A 21682-nucleotide genomic window follows, 5' to 3' on the forward strand; every position below is an offset into this window, starting at 1 on the left:
TCTGGTTTTATCCATCAGCATTCCCAACTTTTGGATTGTGTTCATATCAGAAATCCCATTATAATAAGAGTGAGGGTACTTCTTTCCTTGTGAAAGTCTGAAACCTTATCAAGAATATCTTCTAAAATTTTTCTTCTACTGTTATAGCATTATACCGTTAACGTATACAGCCTCTTACCATCATGATTAGAACTTCCCAGTGTCCAGGGCTCATCTGAGTCAAAATGAGTATCACCTCCTATTCCTGGTCCAGGAAAATAAGCATGAGCTAGAAATCCGCCCTCCCCATCAAAAGGAGAGCTATCACCATGGAAACCAGAAGCAAAAAATATCATGATATCTGCCTCTTTTCTGTCACTTTTTATTTCATGGTAAGGAACTTCTTCAAAAGTAAGTGGAGTCACTCTCTGCCAAACATCAAATGCTTGTCGGATGGCTTTCCTTGTATCAAGTTCTCCAACCTTGGGGGTGTAGTTGTGTACACTGTATGAAGGAGAAGAAGAACATATCTAAAACTTATAAAATGATTGTTTTTTTACATGAGAAATTTTCATTCAAGTTTTGGGTTAGTACAATTGCAACAATAAATTTGGTAACTTTTTAATATTGTTTGAAAGTATTTCAGTTATGAAGTTATGGATTAACAGTTTTTTATTGTTTCTTACCAAATATTTTAATGTAAAAACAATATGAAATATGGTACTGAATTTCTATTCAGTAACTTTAAGATGTGTGGACTTCAAATCCCCTGCTGGCTGAGGAATTCTGGGAGTTAACCTCCATACATCATAAAGTTGCCAAGTTTGAAAAACACTGGATTAAACCAGTATGGTTGAAGGGTGCCTAAGGATTCAAGTCTAAAATTTTGGAACATACAAGGCTACTCAACAAAATTACTACAACGCTCAACCTTCCACATATTTACTATAGATTCTGAAAGCAATATTAGATTCCTTGTATGGATAAACAGGCCCTTAACTAGCCCATTCTTATCAGGGGGGGAAAAGAGAATAAATGGCACTTATACAAGGAGTCACAGAAAAGTAAAAATGTGTAAAAGGTTTTAATTCAAACCATTTCAAATTCATAAATGTGATATTGAAGACAAAATATTATATTATAAATATATATTATAGAATTGTTTTGTCAACTTTTATCTAGTAATTATTCGGCTCTGATCTATTCATACTTAATTGTATCAAAAAGATACATCTGAGATTCTGAGACTACTGTGGAAATGGAGAAGGCTGTTATATTATTTGTTATCATTAGATCATCATGTTCATACTGGAGTATCTATAACATCATCTAGATAACCAAGTACAAGGCATAGATATTTTAGAATCCTAATTGTAAATTTAAGTTATTCAGCAACTGGACAACAAATCTTTCTTATAGATCTAAATATTCACAACACACCAAAGATATTGGGGTTAAAGGGAAATAAAATTATGCATATTGATTACATGCAAGGACATTCCAAGGTTCGCATCCCACCAGGCTCAAGGTTGACTCAGCCTTCCATCCTTCTGAGGTAGGTAAAATGAGGACCCAGATTGTTGGGGGCAATAAGCTGACTTTGTAATAATGCTGCTTGGGGTATGTGTAAAAGCCCTAACAAGCAGGCATATACATAGAATGAAGGCTACTGCTAAGCTTGTAAGCCGCCCTGAGTCTTCGGAGAAGGGCGGGATATAAATGTAATTTAAAAAAAAAGGAGGAATTGGCAACTCTGTATGGAGTTACCATACAGAGGTCTTCAAAGGGTTTTAACATCATTAAGAACAGTTCTGCTTGATTAGAAACCTATACAGCAGACTAACATTCAGTTTCCATATGGCTAACTACAATACCTCATTCATGTTTACAAGTAATAGTGAGTATGCATTGAGAAGTATGCTGCTTTTGACATACATACTTCCTTTTGGAGTGTTATGTAGAAAACATAAAAAATAAAGAAATGCAATAGTTAACCAAAGAAATCAAAGTAATCTGATCCATCCCTTCACTGTCTTACTAAAGCCTTTTAACTGTCTTTGACATTAGAATTCCTAAACATCCCTTGTCCTACATTTTCCTACATGGATTGTTATCCGTGGTGGAATCAATGACTGAAAAGAATGAGGCTCTGGTAGGGGGAGTTAAGAGATATTCCAGCCTGGACTCCATAAAGGGGAGGGAGCATATGCAATCAAATACTTAGGGCTATCTCAGGCTTTCCCAAGGGAAGGCAGACAGTCTGATGAGATTCTTGTAAACAATAAAGAAATCTCTTGACCTAAACCTCGGAGCTATTCTGGTTGCTTGTGTCTCGCATTTATCTTATAATGGAGATGCATATCCCAATGAATATACTATGAGTTTTATCACTGGAATGTACATTCCCAGGAGGGTCAGAGTAAAAACAATTTTTTGAATAAGAAAATGACAAATATCCTCCAGTATTCTTCCCACAAAACTAAACAGACATTTACGACCAGGACAATGACAATATGATACTGGAAGGGGAATCCTCCAGCTGTCTGTTGATTCACTGAAAATAGCTGAATAAAGGCAAAAAGCAAAAGGCAACACAGAGAGAAGAAAAATTGCCCAACTAAATATTATATTCAAGAGAAGAGCAAATAGCTGTATCTAAATATTGTAAGCACTGCAAGGAAATTGAGGATAACAATGGAATGGAAAGACCAAGAGATTTAGTTTATGCACCGGAGACAAATTCCTTGTATGTCCAATCAGACTTGGCCAATAAAGAACTCTATTTCCTATTTACTAAGAAAATCACAGGAAAACCTTTATGCAACAATAGGCACAATATAAGACAAATAGGGCTAAAAGAAGAGATAGTGTAAATATAAAGAATAATTGTATTAAAAAAATCCCCGAATCAAAAAAAAAAGTTTGACCATTGAGCTAGAGAGTGATAGTCAGGAAAATGAAGTTAAATGGGCCCTTGAAAACATCACTACCAACAAAGCTGTAGCAAAGTAGCAAAGCTGTTTAAAAACTTACAAATCTTACAGTTAAAGTATTTCATGGTTTGTAAGCAAATACTGTACAGAAAATACAGCAGTAGCCAAGGAACTGAAAATCATCCATTTTTATTCATATATATGTATATGTATATGTGTATATGTATATGTATATGTATATGTATATGTATATGTATATAAAACAGTGTCAAAGGAAGCTCAAACTGCTTAACTACCATGGCTCTCTCCCTTGCCTGTAAGGAAAGGATAGAGATTTTGTAACTGATATTTCAACAAGAGCTGCCAGATGTATAAGCCTAATTTAAAAGAGGCAGGAACATCCAAGACCACACTGCTAACATCTGATGAAAAACGGAAAAGGAAAGAAGGTTCTTAAAAGATGCTAATTTTTGCTTTATTGATTATATGAAGGGGATAATTATAGATAGTCCTAAAACTATCTTGGATGTACCAAGCCATCCCATTGATCTATTGAATAATTTGCATGATAATCAGGAAGCAACAGTTAGAATAGAATATGAGGCAACTAAATTATTCACAATGGGGAAGGGATGGTACAGTTTTAAAGTGTCACCTTGTTTAATTAAGTTATATGCGCAATATATGCTGGACTAGAAGTAATGGAATTTAGCATTAATATTGCAAGGAGAAATAACAGCCTCAAATATACTGATGTCACTTTGCTAGTATACATGAGGAAGGCTTAAGGAATCTCTTGGTGAAGGTGAAAGAAGACAGTGCAAAAGCTATTCTGATGCGATATATTCTGATTACCGTATATACTTGAGTATAAGCCGACTCGAGTATAAGCCGAGACCCCCAATTTCACCCCCAAAAACTGGAAAAAGTTATTGACTCGAGTATAAGCCAATCCGCCGTTCTGCAAGCCTCTGCCGCCAGCAGAGGCTCGATCCGCCATTTTGCAAGCCTGAATACACAGGAATACCCTGTGTGGCCAAGGCTCGTCGGCAGGTCTCCGTTCCTCCTGCCGACCTTTGGGGAGGTTTGGGCGCCTCCCCAAACCTCCCCAAACCTCGGCAGGTCTCCGTTCCTGTTTGGGGAGGTTTGGGCGCCTCCCCAAACCTCCCCAAACCTCGGCAGGTCTCCGTTCCTCCGCGCAGACCTGCCGACCTTTGGGGAGGTTTGGGCGCCTCCGCAAACGTCCCCAAACCTCGGCAGGTCTCCGTTCCTGTTTGGGGAGGTTTGGGCGCCTCCCCAAACCTCCCCAAACCTCGGCAGGTCTCCGTTCCTCCGCGCAGACCTGCCGACCTTTGGGGAGGTTTGGGCGCCTCCCCAAACGTCCCCAAACCTCGGCAGGTCTCCGTTCCTGTTTGGGGAGGTTTGGGCGCCTCCCCAAACCTCCCCAAACCTCGGCAGGTCTCCGTTCCTCCGCGCAGGTCTGCGCGGAGGAACGGAGACCTGCCGAGGTTTGGGGAGGTTTGGGGAGGCGCCCAAACCTCCCCAAACAGGAACGGAGACCTGCCGAGGTTTGGGGACGTTTGGGGAGGCGCCCAAACCTCCCCAAAGGTCGGCAGGTCTGCGCGGAGGAACGGAGACCTGCCGAGGTTTGGGGAGGTTTGGGGAGGCGCCCAAACCTCCCCAAACAGGAACGGAGACCTGCCGAGGTTTGGGGACGTTTGGGGAGGCGCCCAAACCTCCCCAAAGGTCGGCAGGAGGAACGGAGACCTGCCGAGGTTTGGGGAGGTTTGGGGAGGCGCCCAAACCTCCCCAAAGGTCGGCAGGAGGAACGGAGACCTGCCGAGGTTTGGGGAGGTTTGGGGAGGCGCCCAAACCTCCCCAAAGGTCGGCAGGAGGAACGGAGACCTGCCGAGGTTTGGGGAGGCGCCCAAACCTCCCCAAACGTCGGCAGGTCTGCGCGGAGGAACGGAGACCTGCCGAGGTTTGGGGAGGCGCCCAAACCTCCCCAAACGTCGGCAAGTCTCCGTTCCTCCGCGCCCTGCCTGCCTGCTTCTTTCCGCTGCGGAAAGAAGCAGGCAGGCAAGGCGCGGAGTTTGGGGAGGTGCGCGCGCACCTCCCCAAACCTCCCCAAACTTCGGCAGGTCTCGGACGGCGGTGGCTTGGGAGAGGTGCGGGCGATCCCGGAAGCACCAAAGCTTCGGCCGCGCACAAGTCCTCGGTAAGTTTTTTTGTTGACTGGAGTATAAGCCGAAGTGGAATTTTTCAGCCCAAAAAGTGGGCTGAAAAATTCGGCTTATACTCAAGTATATACGGTATATATATATATATATATATATATATATAATCAGAGTAGCTTTTGCACTGTATATATATATATATATATATATATATATATATATATATATATATATATATATATATATATATATATATATATCCCCCTAAATTATGTCACTAATCAAAATTCAATGCAAGTAGAAAAAGGAAGATGAGGAGGAAAACGATTAGTTTTAGTAGTTAAAACGGTAACAAATTTTATCTTCCTAGGCTCAACATTTTACAGGGATGGTGAAAGAAACAATACACCTGCTACTTGGAAGAAGGCTACAATAAGCCTAGACAAAATATTCAAATGAAAATAGAACCCAATGACAACCAAAGTATATGTTATCAAATCTATGTTTTTCTTAATTATTACAAATGACTGTGAAAGCTGAATTGTCAGAAAGGTTGATAAATCAAAAGGATACCTTTGAATTGTACTGCTAGAGAATATCTTGGACCAACAAGGTATTTGTTGTTGGACCAACAACAAAAGGTTCAGTTATAGCAGATGTAACCACAGATCCTTCAGTGGAAGACCTAACTATGAAGCTATAGCTTAAATATTTTGGACATTTAATGTAAAGGCTGAAGAAACCCCTGATACTTTAAAACAATTGGAAAAGAGGCTGACAAAAGACAAAGTGGCTAGGTACTGATAACACTGGTACTGATAAAAGGTCCAAAAAAATCAATTAATAACAAACATGGTGAGATTATGTCCATTGAGTTATGAACTGAACAACAGTACTGCGTACTGTTTTTCCACACACTTAAAACTGCCTAAATTGGCAATTTTAGCTATGCAGAAAGAAAAATTTCATCTTGTATTTTCTAAATATTCAACCAGTCCTAAACTTGAACATTAATAGGGTGGACAGCTTTCATTCCTGGAATTGAGAGCAAATCAGTGGTCTCTCCCCCCCCTCCCCCCCTTAGTGGATGCTGCTTGACTAGATCTAAATGTTTGTTGCAAGCAAGAGTGATGCCACCCTGACAATAGCTAATTGTGCACTGCAGTGCAAAGATGTTTGGGACTTCTATATATTTTCTCAAGTGTTTAACTCAATATTTTCTTCTCTCTCTTCTCCTGAATGAACAGTGGTGGTGAGGGCCCTTGAAAGCAAGTGGTTATAGTATGTTTATGTAATGGCTCTCTCTTGCCTAGATCGGTGTTCATCAACCTCAGCAATTTTAAGATGTGTGAAGTTCAACTCCCAGAATTCCCCAGCCAGCATACTGAAGTTGAGGAACATTGATTTAGATCAGGGGTGGCAGCTATGGCCCCTTACAACCTGTGGACTTCAACTCCCAGAATTCCTGAGCCAGCCATGCTGGCTCAGGAATTCTGCGAGTTGAAGTCCATAGGTCATAAAGGAACCATATTTGCTCACCCCTGATTTAGACAGACAAACGTGTAGCATTTTCCCCGAAGGAGACTTGGTACTGTAATCAGTTCTGTCTTGCAAATCTGGAATAAATTAAGAGAAAAGAGCTATCTTTGAGTTATATTTAGAAAGAATAACATGTCAGACACTAAATCAAAGATAGCAAAAATAAAACATTAAAGAACTTTAAAAAGAAAAGGAAGAGTCACATTGTGACATTGTCTTTTGAACAAAATCAGTTGATCAAACCTGATCTTCAAGCTTTTACTAATTATGACAACAGCACATATCATGATGATATACTATAAAAGTAACAGATGACTGAATATACATGTAGCTTACTCATTGTTATTTGTAACATCAAACAGCTTTTAAAAAATCTTATATTAAGCTATAAAGATCTGTTTCATTATTCCCTAAAATAAATAGATTCTACCTTTTATGCAACTTGCAAAATCTCACAAAACCCATGTTGAAAATCAATTTGTGAAGAAAATTTATTTTTCTTTTGATTTAAAATATTTTCAAGACTACTATTCTCAAATCAACTTACGTAGGAATCACACAAATTCAATTAAAATGTATAATCAGCTAATTTAAATACAGTAAGCTAGTTAACTAAATGAATAACAACATACAATCTTTGACCAAAAAAAGCAAAGAGCAATGCATTCTGTAACAGCTTTCATTTAAAATGTAGATAAAATAAAACAATTTTGAAGCTTACTTTAAAACAAGAACCAACAGAACCAGTTGAAAGTTGCTCAGAAGAGAACCCTTAAAATTCTCTCTCTCTCCCTCTATATTATTATATTATTATTATTATTATTAAAATGCACTGAAAAGACTATGTCACTGAACTGAAGTTTTACATCCATAAACAAATTCACATATTATAAAAAAATTATATTCAAAAATGTTTGTTTCCAGATGTATTGGGACTATACTATCTAGAATTCCCAGTCAAGTTTCCCCTTGAGCAAGGAATATGAATCAGTGCCAAGGCTGGTGGGACTGCATAATATTTAAAGTATAAACTCCACTAAATTGTTAACATGTTGGGTTATACCTGTAGGTAATATGCTTCTGCCTCCATTTTTGTCCAGTAAGTGCATATCGCTTAATCCTTCGTCTATGGCTTAGATGGGGATGATCAGGAACACCACAGCGAGGTTTTTTCATCCACCTAGAAAGTAAAAAGATTCCTGATGAGTCAGGAATATATGGTACAAAAATAGGGCTTTGAGCCATTTCAGCCTCTTTTTTTGATGTATCTAGCAGAGTTGAAAATAGATTGCCAATCAATTTGGACATGCTTGATGGCCTATCTGTTGGTCAAGGTAGATTAAAGTTCTGGCCAGTCTAGAGAAAGTATACCAAAAGAGATTAAAAAGGCAATTTTGACATTGGTTAGAGAAGTAAGTTTGAACTTTGGAGCTAGTTAGTTTGGAAAAGACTACAAGGTATCAGCTATGTCAAAATTTCTTCCTCTAAAAAGAAAGTGAAAAATTCCATCTCTGGAACTTCAACCATGTGTGGCAGTAGAGAGCTTTGTTTCACTGTATATAGTTACAGGCAGTTCAGTAAAACCATTCAGTTACAACAGCACTGAAAAAGTGACTTATGACCATTCTTCACACTTACAACTATTGCAGCATCCCCATGGTCAAGTGATCAAAATTTAGATGCTTGGCAACTGACTCATATTTCTGACAGATGCTATATCCCAGGATCACCTTCTGTAACCTTCTGAAAAGCAAAGTCAATAGGGAAGCCAGATTCACTGAACAACTGTGTTGCTAACTTAACAACTGCAGTTATTCAGCTAACAACTGTAGCAAGAAGGGTCAAAAAATGGGGCAAAACTAACTTAACTAATTTTTCACTTAGCAACAGAAATTTTGGATTCAGTTTCAGTTGTAAGTCAAGGACTATCTGCATTACATTTTATAATGTTAAAATACTTTCAGGTGGATTAGCAACCAGTCCATAATGAGTTATTTTGTTCCATAATGGATTTTCAGTGGACAAAACTATGGAGAAAACAGGAAGGCTGCAATAGAAGGTAATGGAATCTTAGTCCCCTAAATTTTTTTGAAATTGTGTGATTGCACAGTAAAAACATTATCTGATATTGTCAAGGATGAAATTTTGGAAGCTATGTGGCTCTGCATTTCAACTTGCCTTTAGAGTAAGGGGGGAGGTGTTGCTTTCGAGTGGGTTAGATGGAGAAACGAAACTTCTACGATTCTGCTGAAGACCATGAGGGCCTGAAACCTTTTCAAGGACACCATAACAGGTGTGGATTTGAAGCAGATGGTTCCTATAACAAAGTGAACTTGTTTATATGGACTATGTAAGACGTTGGAGGTTTGGCTGGGAAAATTATTAAGTCTATGATTTGGTGTTGGAACCTCAGAGTTAAGTTTTGCTTTGACATTACCATGCAGTGTATTCAATAAACAATAAGATTTTCGGAAACAGAATAAACCTGGAGTTTAATATGGATTCTTGAGCTGGATGTTGACAGATATATTCATTGTGCTGAGACCATCAATTCATTAAGGAATCACAAAATTACTTCTGTACTATATACTGGAAGCTGGAAATGAAAAAAAGATACTTGTGGGATTTATGCAAACCAGGTTCCACGCACATAGTACTTCTGTGTACAGAAAATCCTTGTTAATGACCATTTGTTTCATGACTCCCAGAGTTATGATGGTGCTTTTGACAGTCACAGCGTCCCTGCAGTCAGGTGATCACAATTCAGGCATTCAGCAACTGTCATGCATTTACAAGAGTTGCAGCATCCTGCAGTCATATGATCACCATTTGTGACCTTCCCAGCTGGCTTCAGATAAGCAAGTCAGTGGAGGAAGCCAGCAGGAGGTTGCATGTTGTATATGATATCTTACTTAACAACCACAACTAGGATTGTCAGAACTGCTGTTGCTAAGCGGGGCTGTTGTGTGGTGTTTTGCTTAATGACTGCTTTACTTAGTGATGAAGCTGCTGGTCCCAATGAGGATCGTTAATTAAGGTCTACTTTTATACAGAATGACTATAGTATAAGGCCATAATACCTGCACACATATACAATAACATTTAAAACCTAGCGCCATTACATATAGCATATATTTCTATCCCCATTTTATCTGATGACCTATGCAGTATCTGCTAAACCAATTGTTAAATCAATAGAAATCCCTAGATGAATTCTTTGGGATGTGAAGTTAATTACATCTGCCTAGGCTGAGAATTCTGGGAATTGAAGCCCACTCATCTTAAAATTGCCAAGGTTGAGAATGTTGATTTAAGTGATGAAAGAGATATGGTTGCCAATCTGACTCAGATTTCAAACCATATTCGTTCTTAGAGTATATGCATACGCCAAGCAAATTTATCAGCCTCACATTTTAAAGTTTCATGATGCTATAGATAATGGTCTGGGCAAGAACATTATTTTCAAATATCTGCAAAAATCATTCTTACTCAATAGTGGTCTGATCCAACATTCCTGTTACAGGGATCCCATAAAACTGCTGCATAGTGGTGACTGCAGACTGCATAACTTTTCCTGAGAGCAGAGCAGACATTCTTGTATCAGATGGAAGCAGATAACCATAGGTTTTTAACCAACTCTGAAAATAAGACAAAGGAAAACCACATTTAAAAAATAGCCCAACTTAACAGTACACACACACACACACACACACTTGGCTTGTTTCATTTTTAGTTGAAACATGAATTCGCAATTGATGTATTCACCTTTCTTCCTTTTTTAAACATATGAGGATAAGTATAGGACAAGAATAATTGCAAAAGGCGATGATGTCCTACCAACTTTACAGGCATTGTTAAATTTCTGGTTGTGTATGCAAATTCAGATATTTTATCTGTACACAATTCTCGTTTTAGTTGCTATGATATTTTATGCATAAAAATATGATTGACTACAGATTTAGTTTGTCCAACATTTTTCCAAATATAAAGTCTCCCAAGAGAGCATTTCACATACTGTGGCTTCTATACTGTGGTTTGGCTGAGAAACATCAGCATGGAGTAGCTATACCTCCCAAGATATTTCTGAGCATATTAATCCTAACAGTATACCTCCAGGATTTAATCTACCCCGACACATATGGGTGACATATAATAGAATTAGAACGACTCATGGGGTGTGTGCCGATTCTCTGTATAAATGGGGAAAGACACCTTCAGCACAATGTGATTGCGGGGCTCCCCGACAGACTATCCAACATATAGTGAGGGAATGCACTAATAGAAGATACCCAGGAGATTTTAAGGACTTCCTCTGCGTAACAACGGCAGCTACTGACTGGATCTCCAAACTCAACATTAAACTCTGAAATGTTATTTCTGTTTTCCTCTTAGGTTTTATAATTGCTTCTTTTTTAAAAAAAAATTGTTTTAACTGTTCTAACTTGTAAATATGAAGTGCTTTTAATTCTGTGTTTGACCAGCCATACGCTAAATAAATCAGCACTAAGAAGGCATACTAGATCAAACCATGGCAAAAGGTATGATATGACCAAAGATATAGCAAAAGTGGAAACAATAGATTGAAATATGAATATTTAAGACTGTTTAAGACTATATTCAAGAACCAGTTTGACGTGGTAGAGTGTTTCTCAACCTTGGCAATTTTAAGATGGATGGATTTCAAATAATTTTCCCACTAAGAGCCTTGGTGGAGCAGTGGGCTAATGACTCCTTAAGTAACACCAGCTGCCTGCAATTAGTGCAGGTTCGCATCCCACCAGGCTCAAGGTTGACTCAGCCTTCCATCCTTCCGAGGTAGGTAAAATGAGGACCCAGATTGTTGGGGGCAATTAAGCTGACTTTGTAATAATGCCGCTGGGGTGTGTGTGAAAGCCCTAATAAGCAGGCATATACATAGAATGAAGGCTACTGCTAAGCTTGTAAGCCGCCCTGAGTCTTCGGAGAAGGGCAGGATATAAATGGAATTAAAATAAATAAAAATAAAATAAATCCCAGAATTGCTGACTGAGGAATTCTGGGTATTAAAGTTCAGACAACTTATTGTTGCTAAGGTTGAGAAACACTGATATAGTGATTAAGGACACTCAGTTAGAAACCTGTTGACTGTGAATTCTAGTCCTGTCTAGAACTTCTGTTTAAGCATGAAAACTAGATGGGTGATTCTCAGCTCTAGGAAGAAGGCAATGGCAAACTATTTCTGCAAAAGTTGCTGAGGAATGTTTTTTTTTAAAAAAAGAAAGCTTGAAGATGAGTGAGTGGCACTTAATCTTTCCCTATCCCGTGCCATATCTCCCTACATATATCTTCCAAATTGCCCTCTCTCTCAGAAAGCCAAGGTCTCAACAAGTGCCTGGAAAAATGAAGGTAAGATAATAACCTATGCAGGGAGATAAGTGTAATTTTCCCACTAATGCACTTAAATTTCTTAAATTCATCCATGTGCATTTTATAATACCCTTCCTATTTCATAATACGAAGTCACAGTCTGTTCAATCAACACTGGTAATAGTACAGAAGAAATGGCAACTATAATCCAGTGTTGCAATGTGAAACATTCTTTTCAGGATTCCAGGGATGGAAGACAGCCCATTCTATTCCTCCCAAATTTCTATAACTTCCTTTCCATCAGCAATGCCAATAGCATGCCATGACCGTTGATCATACCTATTTCTCACTGGGCAGTTTTTGAAACCTTTGCACCAATCCAAAAATTTTTCCATTCCCTCCCCCAGCAATACTGTTTTATATTTCTGAGAATCTTGGGAATTTCTCAAGCTTTATAATACCGTCTACTTATACAGGAATAATGCCTTTTGTCTGCATCAAATCTGGTGTGAGAACTTAGCAATTTTAATTGATATCATTACCTAGGTTTTCCATAAAAAGCATCACCAACATAAAATATACAATAGTTGCAAATCTTTGTGTTGGATTGGTTGCAGATTTGTCAAGCATTGGGAAAGACCACAACTTAAATAAATTCAATCTATTTCTCGGTAAAATAGTGTAGAATAAGAGGTTGATAGAACATAAAGGTATCTTATCAATGACCTGCTTATATACTTCCTTACCTCTTAGTAGCAAGCAGATGCACTCGTACTGTAGGAGAAAATCTGTCCTGACTAATCACACGTCAAGGTAAGGGATATTGCACTATTTTTATTTAGATTTGAAAATAACATTTTAAGCTACACCACAATGCCATGTGCTAATACACTGGTACACACCCCAAATGACCCTTACTAGAATGTATAACAAAAAATGCAAAGTAACCCTCATAGACCTAACCAAATCAGGTGATGCATAGATAACTTCAAAAATAAATATTTAGTATAATGGAGACCAGATCTGCATTTAAACTCCAAATACCCACCAGACAACAGCAAAGAGATGCAAAAACTTCAAACTCTAGTCATTTTTGCAACCCAGAGCTTTCAGCAATACTGAAGGACTGTCTTGCTTCATATTGTGGCTTCTTTGGCCTCAATTTGGGCCACAAGAATAAAAAACAAGAACTGACTAGGGAGATCACAATAGTTATAGTTTTATGAAGAATATCTGGTATTTGGCTATTGTCCCTAACATCCCTGCTTTGATATATCTGCTAAGAAGAAAATATTTACTTATGATGAAATTATAGAGGTGAAAGCAAAAGAAGCCCTTTCAAATATAAAAAAAATTCTTAGCTGCAGCTGGGGAAAAGATACAAATTCTAACGCCCCTTGCTTTGCCCATCAAATTCGACTGGTATTCAATAAATAATACAAATTCCCTAAATAACTGACAATAATCAAACAATTGCTCATTAATAAGCACAACTGAAGATTTTATATTCTTAATGGTCCTGGAATAAACACTAAGTAGTACAATTTTAAGCAAAGTATTTCAGTCGTTCCTAGCAGGAGACCATCCAGAGCCCGAAGAATTCTCTGAGGGCTAGGAAAATATGCTGTTTGCATCTAGTTCTTCCAGGCTGGGTCCAGTTTTTGAGCAGACAGCAAAGATAAAAAAAGAGGTAGGAAAGTACCTGGTATGGAAACCACAGGAGACCAGTATATTTAACACAAGAATCAGCAAGTTCATTGCCATTGAGAATGGCCTTTTAATATCAGCAGCAGCAGAGGGAAGAATGGCCTAAGTAAAATGGAAACAAATCAGCATTCTGAATCAAAGAACCAGAGGATGTGAGAAACCCATGGTTTTGGCAAAGACGGCCACAGTGATATAGTTTCAAAACAGTAACAGCTATCTGTATAAATATTAATAGAGGAACTAGAGGTTAAAAGACAAGCTTAAGTCACAGCATGTAACTCACCAACTTGAGCAGAAACAAAGGGAAGCAAAGAACTTAATTTAACACATTCAAAAGGAGTACATACCCACGTATCCATGCCCACATATCCAGCACCCTGTTTCCCAGGGGGAGTGTGGCAAGAAGTGACGTAAGTATAAAATTAAAAATCAGCACTTGCAGTGGGGTTTTACTGAATATCAGGGTGAGGAAGAAGTTCATAAGCAATAAAAAACCGATCATGAGTGGAAAAACTTTCAGCAGGAGATAGGGTACAGGAAATCCTTGATTTATGACCACAGTTGAGTCCAAAATTTCTATAGCTAAGCAATACAGTTGTTAAGTGAGTTTGCCACAGTTTATGACTTTACTTGCCACAGTTAAGTAAATCACTGCAGTTATTAAATTAATAACACTTAACACTTAATAATTAATTTACTTAACAATTAATTGTTAAGCCAGATTCACTTAAAAATTAATTGTTAAGGCAGAGTCTGAATCTGGCTTCTGACTTTGCTTGTCAGAAGGTCACAAAAGGTGAACACCTGACCCTATAACAGTGCAACCATCATAAATACGTATCAGTTGCCAAATGTCTGAATGTTGATGATATGACCAGGAGATGCTACAATTGTCGTAAGTCTGAAAAAAGATTGTAAATCACTTTTTTTAGTGCTATTATAACTTCATATAGCCACTAAATGAATAGTAGTAAGTCGAGGATGTAAATGGAAGGTGGGATTATGGGAGGAAGAATTAATAGCAGAATGGGAGAGTTTAGGAATGCTATTTCCAATTTGCTCAGCTGTTTGGGGAGTCAAGGACAAATGTAGGTGAAAAGTTATGGGGAATCATATATGATTAGGCAGATCCCATAAGAAGATCAGAGAATTTGTCCATGAAGAGGATCACAGCTTGAACAGCACAAAGATGGGGTGGAAAGCCAACAGCAATCAGATCTAACTTGTAAATATAATACATCACTGGGTGAAGATAGTCACCATGAGGATGAACACAGACATGCTTGTGGCTAAGCACGGTAAAGAATAAAGAATAATCGGGGTAGGGCAAAGAGGCATCTGTTCAAAGAATAGACTGGAAAAGCTGAACTTCAAAAGCAAGGTCTAAAATCCAGGGACATCAAAATCCAACCAAGCCAAGAAAAGAACATATATACTGGGGATAAAAAACAAAAAAGGGAAGGGAAGCCAGGATAGAGATCAGAGCAAGATCTGAATAAGGGTGTTTCTCTGGGACTGTAAATACAAGCCTTTTTGATGCTAAAAACACCAATGCTCCAGGCTTACAAAGCAAATCCATTCCCAATAAAACAAAGCAAATCCTTTTCCAATAAATTTACAGGGAAATCAGTACCCAAAAGAAAGCTTGTTCCTTAGACAAAGCCTGATTACAATAGTCACAAATAGACATTGCACTTTATGACTGCATTGCTTACCAATGGAAATTCCAGTCCAAATTACTGTCGTTAAGTGAGGACTACTTGTAACGGAGGCCAACCAATAAAGAGAAATATTTATTCAGAAATATTTATTCAGCAACAATTGTTGGATCTGACAGTTGTTGGATCTGTCCTATAGGGACAAAAGTAGTTATGGATGAGACAAAGTATCCACTTCCCCTTGGTTTAATGTATGTTCTTCCTTATAAGGTTAAAGTTTATATTTTTCATATGTACAAAGACACTCTGTCCTCTATAAGGTCCTTTAAACTGCTGACTGGTTACTTCCCCTGTTCTGAACCAGCCTGCTACCGGCCTTGCAATAAGGCAAACCCCTGTTCAAACAGTAGAGACTGGAGAGCGTCTGAGGCTGAAAAGCGTCTGCCAAGATTTATTACTCAAACAAGAAACAAAAACACTGGAACTTGAATCCTCAAACGGAAGGGTTGCTTTCAGCAACCAGCCCTTCCCCAAACACTCCTTTTATTTAGAGTTCAGGGCGTGGCCTCCCTGTGCCTCCTCCCGAGAAGTCCCACAGCCTTTCTCTGTTTGTTCCTGCTCAACTGCCTCCTGCGTCGGGCGTCCTTGAACAGGGCCAGCTGTGGGTCATCATCCTCCGCACTATCGGGCTCACGCAGCTGAGAAGAGGGCCCCGGCTGAGGGCTCTGCGAAGCCTCCAAGCCATCATCAGCCAGTTCGTCTTCCACACCCTCCTCCTCCCCCTCATCTGAGACATCCGAGACATCTGAGCCGGCTGCCGGACCCACAGGCTGACCCTGAGTCACAACATCCCCATCATAGAGTATCCTCTTATGAATATTACTTTAGTTTCCTTATATGTGACCTGTCCATTTAGAAATAATGGAGAAGGAGCTTTATTTGTCCCTACAAAGGATAATAAAAGCATGTTATTCTAAGATAAGCATTTTAATTTGCTTGTAGTAAATGCAATATCAAGGTCTTATTACAGCCTTTGGGAAAGATAGAAGCAAGGATGCTAAGTATCTAAAAGCAATTATTCTCATTTATTAATACTGAACTTTGGTATCAAGTAATAGTCTGTTTTAACGATCATGTATGTATGTATGTATGTATGTATGTATGTATGTATATGTGTATTTAAAATACTTTTACGGCTGTCATCTTAAAACCAGAAATCTAGGAGTTACAAAAAAGAGTTTACTTTATTCTATTTAAATTATTACTATAAAGAAAATAAACATTACAGTCCCAAGCTTTTTTCCTAAGATGCAGCTATAGAAGAATTGTAAACTTGTGGACTAATATAGAGCCAGTTTGGTGTTATTGTTAAGGCACCAAGCTAGGAACTGGGAGACTGGGGGTTTTAGCCACACCATAGGCACAAAGCCCATTGGGTGACCTTGGTCCAGTCTCTCTCTCGCCCTAGGAAGAAGCAACAGCAACCCACTTTCAAAAAATCTAGTCAAGGAAATTCCAAGGACTATTCCAGGCAGTCACTAGGAGTCAGCAAGACTCCAAAAAATACCCCAAACTATTGTAAAACTATAGAAAAATGCAAAGAAATTACATCACTGTAATTATTTATAGATATGCTTTCCATTTTTCATCATTAAAATAAGAACTGCCATCATTTATTTATTTATTTGAATAAATACTTTAGAATAATTATGAAGTAGAGTGGTAATCAGGTTAAAATCTTGATCAAACATAGCAAATCGTATGCATGAACTAAAAATTCATACATGGATCATAATATTTGTGCTGTTTTATTTGACATTGTAATAATAACTATAGGTAATATCTTAGTTTGTGTGCCTAAAGGAGCTCAGTGTTTACTTTTGAACAACAGTAATTCTCCCCAACTCAAGTAGACTACAAATGGTTTTTGAAACAAACACAAATTTATAAATCTATTTGTGTTATGAGTTTGATATTTAAAGGTCAAAAGCTTAAAATCCTCACAAGACTATGAATAGACCTTAAATAGTTCTCTAAAAACTAAGGAGTGACAATTATAAAGTATAAACAGCAATTCTGATGTCTAAAGCAAGGTCCTTCACATTCATCATTCTAGTCATCTAAAGGTTTTTCATAAACTGTACCACCATAATTACCATTTATACAGCACATGATCAAAAGAATAAAGATTTTGTATCTAAGTGAGGGGAAATCAGATGCAGGGATTTCCTATCTCATAGTCAGGTATGGATTAAAACCAAAATATACAAATTATCATAAGCAATTCCCAAGTTAAAGCTTATCTTCTTCAATCTGTAATATATAAATATTTTCTTCAACTTCTTTTTCTGCAAAGTGCTAGTCAGCAGCAGAACTGGTCAGCAGATTGAACAGGACATATTCTACTGGTTTGCAACCATTTCAGTTTTATAGCTATTAAAATAATTAAACTATAATGTAAACTCTGGGCACAGTGCATTTTTGATTGTATGCCTCAATGACTAACAAGCCAGTCCTAATACTTGCTGCATCAGCAGACAAGTCTCTTTGGAATATACAGTACTGACTGCTATGCCAGCATAATACCATGAAAAAGGATATTCGGCTAGCATTGCAGACAGATATGTCATTGAAAATAATTATCTAATGTACAAAAATCTATCCTCTCCAAAAATTATATTACCGGTAGTTCAAATTCACAGTTGCTGTGTGGGAAGGATTATGATGCAACTTTATATTGGACAGAATCTACTGTATAGGTGTTTTTGACATCGGCGGCTTCACAGATACTGTAGTGAAAGATACATGCTTTTCAAAGTAACAATTGTGTGCAGCATCTAAAAATGTAAAATGCATTGCTCCATTACAATAAATGTATACAGATCTGTATTATGGCCTAAAGCAAAAATAAAAAGTATTTAGTCAGCCACCAATTGTGCAAGTTCTCCCACTTAAAAAGATGAGAGAGGCTTGTAATTTTCATCATAGGTATACCTCAACTATGAGAGACAAAATGGGGGGAAAGAATCCAAGAAATCACATTGTAGGATTTCTAATGAATTAATTCGTACATTCCTCGGTAAAATAAGTTTTTGGTCACCTACAAGCAAGATTTCTGGCTCTCACAGACCTGTAACTTCTTCTTTAAGAGGCTCCTCTGTCCTCCACTCGTTACCTGTATGAATGGCACCTGGTTGAACTTGTTATCAGTATAAAAGACACCAGTCCACAACCTCAAACAGTCACACTCCAAACTCCAATATGGCCAAGACCAAAGAGCTGTCGAAGGACACCAGAAACAAAATTGTAGACCTGCACCATGCTGGGAAGACTGAATTTGCAATAGGCAAGCAGCTTGGTGTGAAGAAATCAACTCTGGGAGCAATTATTAGAAAATGGAAGACACACAAGACCACTGATAATCTCCCTCGTTCTGGGGCTCCACGCAAGATCTCACCCCGTGGGGTCAAAATGATCACAAGAACGGTGAGCAAAAATCCCAGAACCACACGGGGGGACATAGTGAATGACCTGCAGAGAGCTGGGATCAAAGTAACAAAGGCTACCATCAGTAACACACAACGCCGCCAGGGACTCAAATCCTGCAGTGCCAGACGTGTCCCCCTGCTTAAGCCAGTACATGTCCGAGCCCATCTGAAGTTTGCTAGAGAGCATTTGGATGATCCAGAACAGGACTGGGAGAATGTCATATGCTCAGATGAAACCAAAGTAGAACTTTTGGTAAAAACTCAGCTCGTCGTGTTTGGAGGAGAAAGAATGCTGAGTTGCATCCAAAGAACACCATACCTACTGTGAAGCATGGAGGTGGAAACATCATGCTTTGGGGCTGTTTTTCTGCAAAGGGACCAGGACGACTGATCTGTGTAAAGGAAAGAATGAATGGGGCCATGTATCGTGAGATTTTGAGTGAAAACCTCCTTCCATCAGCAAGGGCATTGAAGATGAAACGTGGCTGGGTCTTTCAGCATGACAATGATCCCAAACACACCGCCTGGGCAACAAAGGAGTGGCTTCGTAAGAAGCATTTCAAGGTCCTGGAGCGGCCTAGCTAGTCTCCAGATCTCAACCTCATAGAAAACCTTTGGAGGGAGCTGAAAGTCCGTGTTGCCCAGCGACAGCCCCAAAACATCACTGCTCTAGAGGAGATCTGCATGGAGGAATGGGCCAAAATACCAGCAACAGTGTGTGCAAACCTTGTGAAGACTTACAGAAAACGTTTGACCTCTGTCATTGCCAACAAAGGGTATATAACAAAGTATTGAGATGAACTTTTGGTATTGACCAAATATTTATTTTCCACCATAATTTGCAAATAAATTCGTTAGAAATCCTACAATGTGATTTCCTGGATTCTTTCCCCCCATTTTGTCTCTCATAGTTGAGGTATACCTATGATGAAAATTACAGGCCTCTCTCATCTTTTTAAGTGGGAGAACTTGCACAATTGGTGGCTGACATTGATTTTAATATAAAAATGCTTCTCGGGCATTTCAAAGGTTGCATGCTATTTAATTTTAATGTAGACAAACAATTTCAATGTATGTTCTTTGATCTGTTGCTTCAATCTACAAGAAGTACATTACTTAACAAATGAATACAAAAACAGCACCAAGGGCTAATTGCTAGGGCTCTACAGTATTTCAGATTCAATCTCCGGAAAGTGTTTTAGAGCTTGAGGGAGTGCAAATTCAGCACCTGTTTACAACACCTTAAAACCACTATGGAATCCCAGGAAATGACCTAGCAACTTTCAAGTGACACAGTCAAGAGTTACGTTTGTGTCTCCAACTCCAAAGTTCCTTTTGGATACTGAATCTGAAGAATTGCTAAAAGTATTTCATGCAATTATTACTACAGACAAATGTAGTAATATTATCAAACTATAATGAAGGTGGAGGCAATCACATCAGCTTAAAGTGCCTTGGTAAATAAAAATCCCTTGATCAAGTGTGAAAAGATTTGCATAGTTGGTTCTAGTTGAACTTCCTGTGAGAAAGTGTTCCAAAGTCAGCTATCCTCTACAGTAGAAAATGTGTTTTAGTGTATTTGAACATAACATTTTCCTGAAGGTACTTATGGAGCTTATCTGAACATTTCTAGAGGCAAGAAAAGAAAGATGCCAACCTATATGGATTCTACCCTGTCCAATTTAAAGCTGTAGAAAGAATACATTCACAAATGAAAGTGAATGTGTGTCCCAGGATAATGTTGCAGGATCCAATCTCCCCATTCACCAATTCTTCTCACAATCCAATGTATAAAGCTCTTCTCAGTAATGTTCCCTAGGCCAGGGGTCCCCAACCCCCAGTCCATGGAGTGGTATTGGGCCATGGCATGCCATCAACTGGGCCGCACAAACAAGAAAAGTCCAGGATGCAGGCAGCACATAAAACCACAACTCCTCTGGTCCCCCCATTTTTTCTGATCCGCAGAAAAAATCTCTCTCTACATAACCGGTCCCTGGTGCCCAAAAAGTTGGGGACCTCTGTCCTAGGCAATGTATTCACTTCTCATTTCTATTGGTTCTACTGTTGATGCTTTTCTTAAAAGGCTATAACATGGTACCTCTCTAAAACAATAGGAGACGAGATTACACCTGAATGTTGAGTAAATTTAGCAGAGTAAGTGGCAGAGATGAGTAGTAGAGAAAGGTTCTACAAACTAGGATTCAGTAATCCAGAGCTAATCCATCCAAATATTGCCATCTTTAAATTGTGTTCCAGAGAAAATTTCCACAATATACTATCAAATTAAGTTGGTAAATTACCTAGGTCTTGCATTAAAGGAAGACCAGCTGCTTCTAGAATTCAAGTAGCAAATGTTTAAAATGTTTTTTGATGTGTAACAGCATCACTCAAATGTGTGCTGCCAGCTACCTGAAAAGAATTCTTAGACTATAACCACTATAGCTTTCAGTAAAAATATAGCATTTATTTTATGTATTTTTTCTTCCTCATTTGATAGTTCTCCATATCAAATATCCAAACCATTTAGATTTATTTTTGTATGTATGAGGTTAAATGTGTGAATATAGTTAGCTGTCACTCAAAACTATTACTGGAAAAGCAATTTCTATGCTTGTAGAATCATTTATTTCCATCCAGAAAAATGTATTTATACAAGTCTCCAGATTAAGAACGTTCTGCTTAAAGGAAGACCCATAGTTAGGAATTGAGCTTATTGTATCAAAATTCTAGTTAAATACCCAGTGATTCAAGTTAAACGCAAAATAGTTCAAGTTCATTTTACAACACTACTTATACGGTATCATACAAAAATACTATTCCTACATACAAATCTGATTTAAACACAAACCTTGGAA

At 38.3% G+C, this 21682-nt stretch overlaps 1 protein-coding gene across 2 annotated transcripts in view; it reads right to left on the minus strand.

Annotated features, from left to right (window-relative positions):
• Positions 1-21682, minus strand: part of MMP24 (matrix metallopeptidase 24) — a gene marked incomplete at its 5' end in the record, with an annotated part of 41891 nt that overhangs the window by 16857 nt on the left and 3352 nt on the right. For both annotated transcript variants that reach the window (XM_081322446.1, XM_081322445.1), the window contains 3 exons: positions 179-483; positions 7692-7808; positions 10118-10266. In XM_081322446.1, the coding sequence (XP_081178572.1) occupies positions 179-483; positions 7692-7808; positions 10118-10266 (571 nt within the window). The remainder of the gene's footprint in view (positions 1-178; positions 484-7691; positions 7809-10117; positions 10267-21682) is intronic.

The sequence above is a fragment of the Vipera berus genome, assembly GCF_964194415.1.
Source record: "Vipera berus genome assembly, chromosome: 3".
Lineage (NCBI taxonomy): Eukaryota > Metazoa > Chordata > Lepidosauria > Squamata > Viperidae > Vipera > Vipera berus.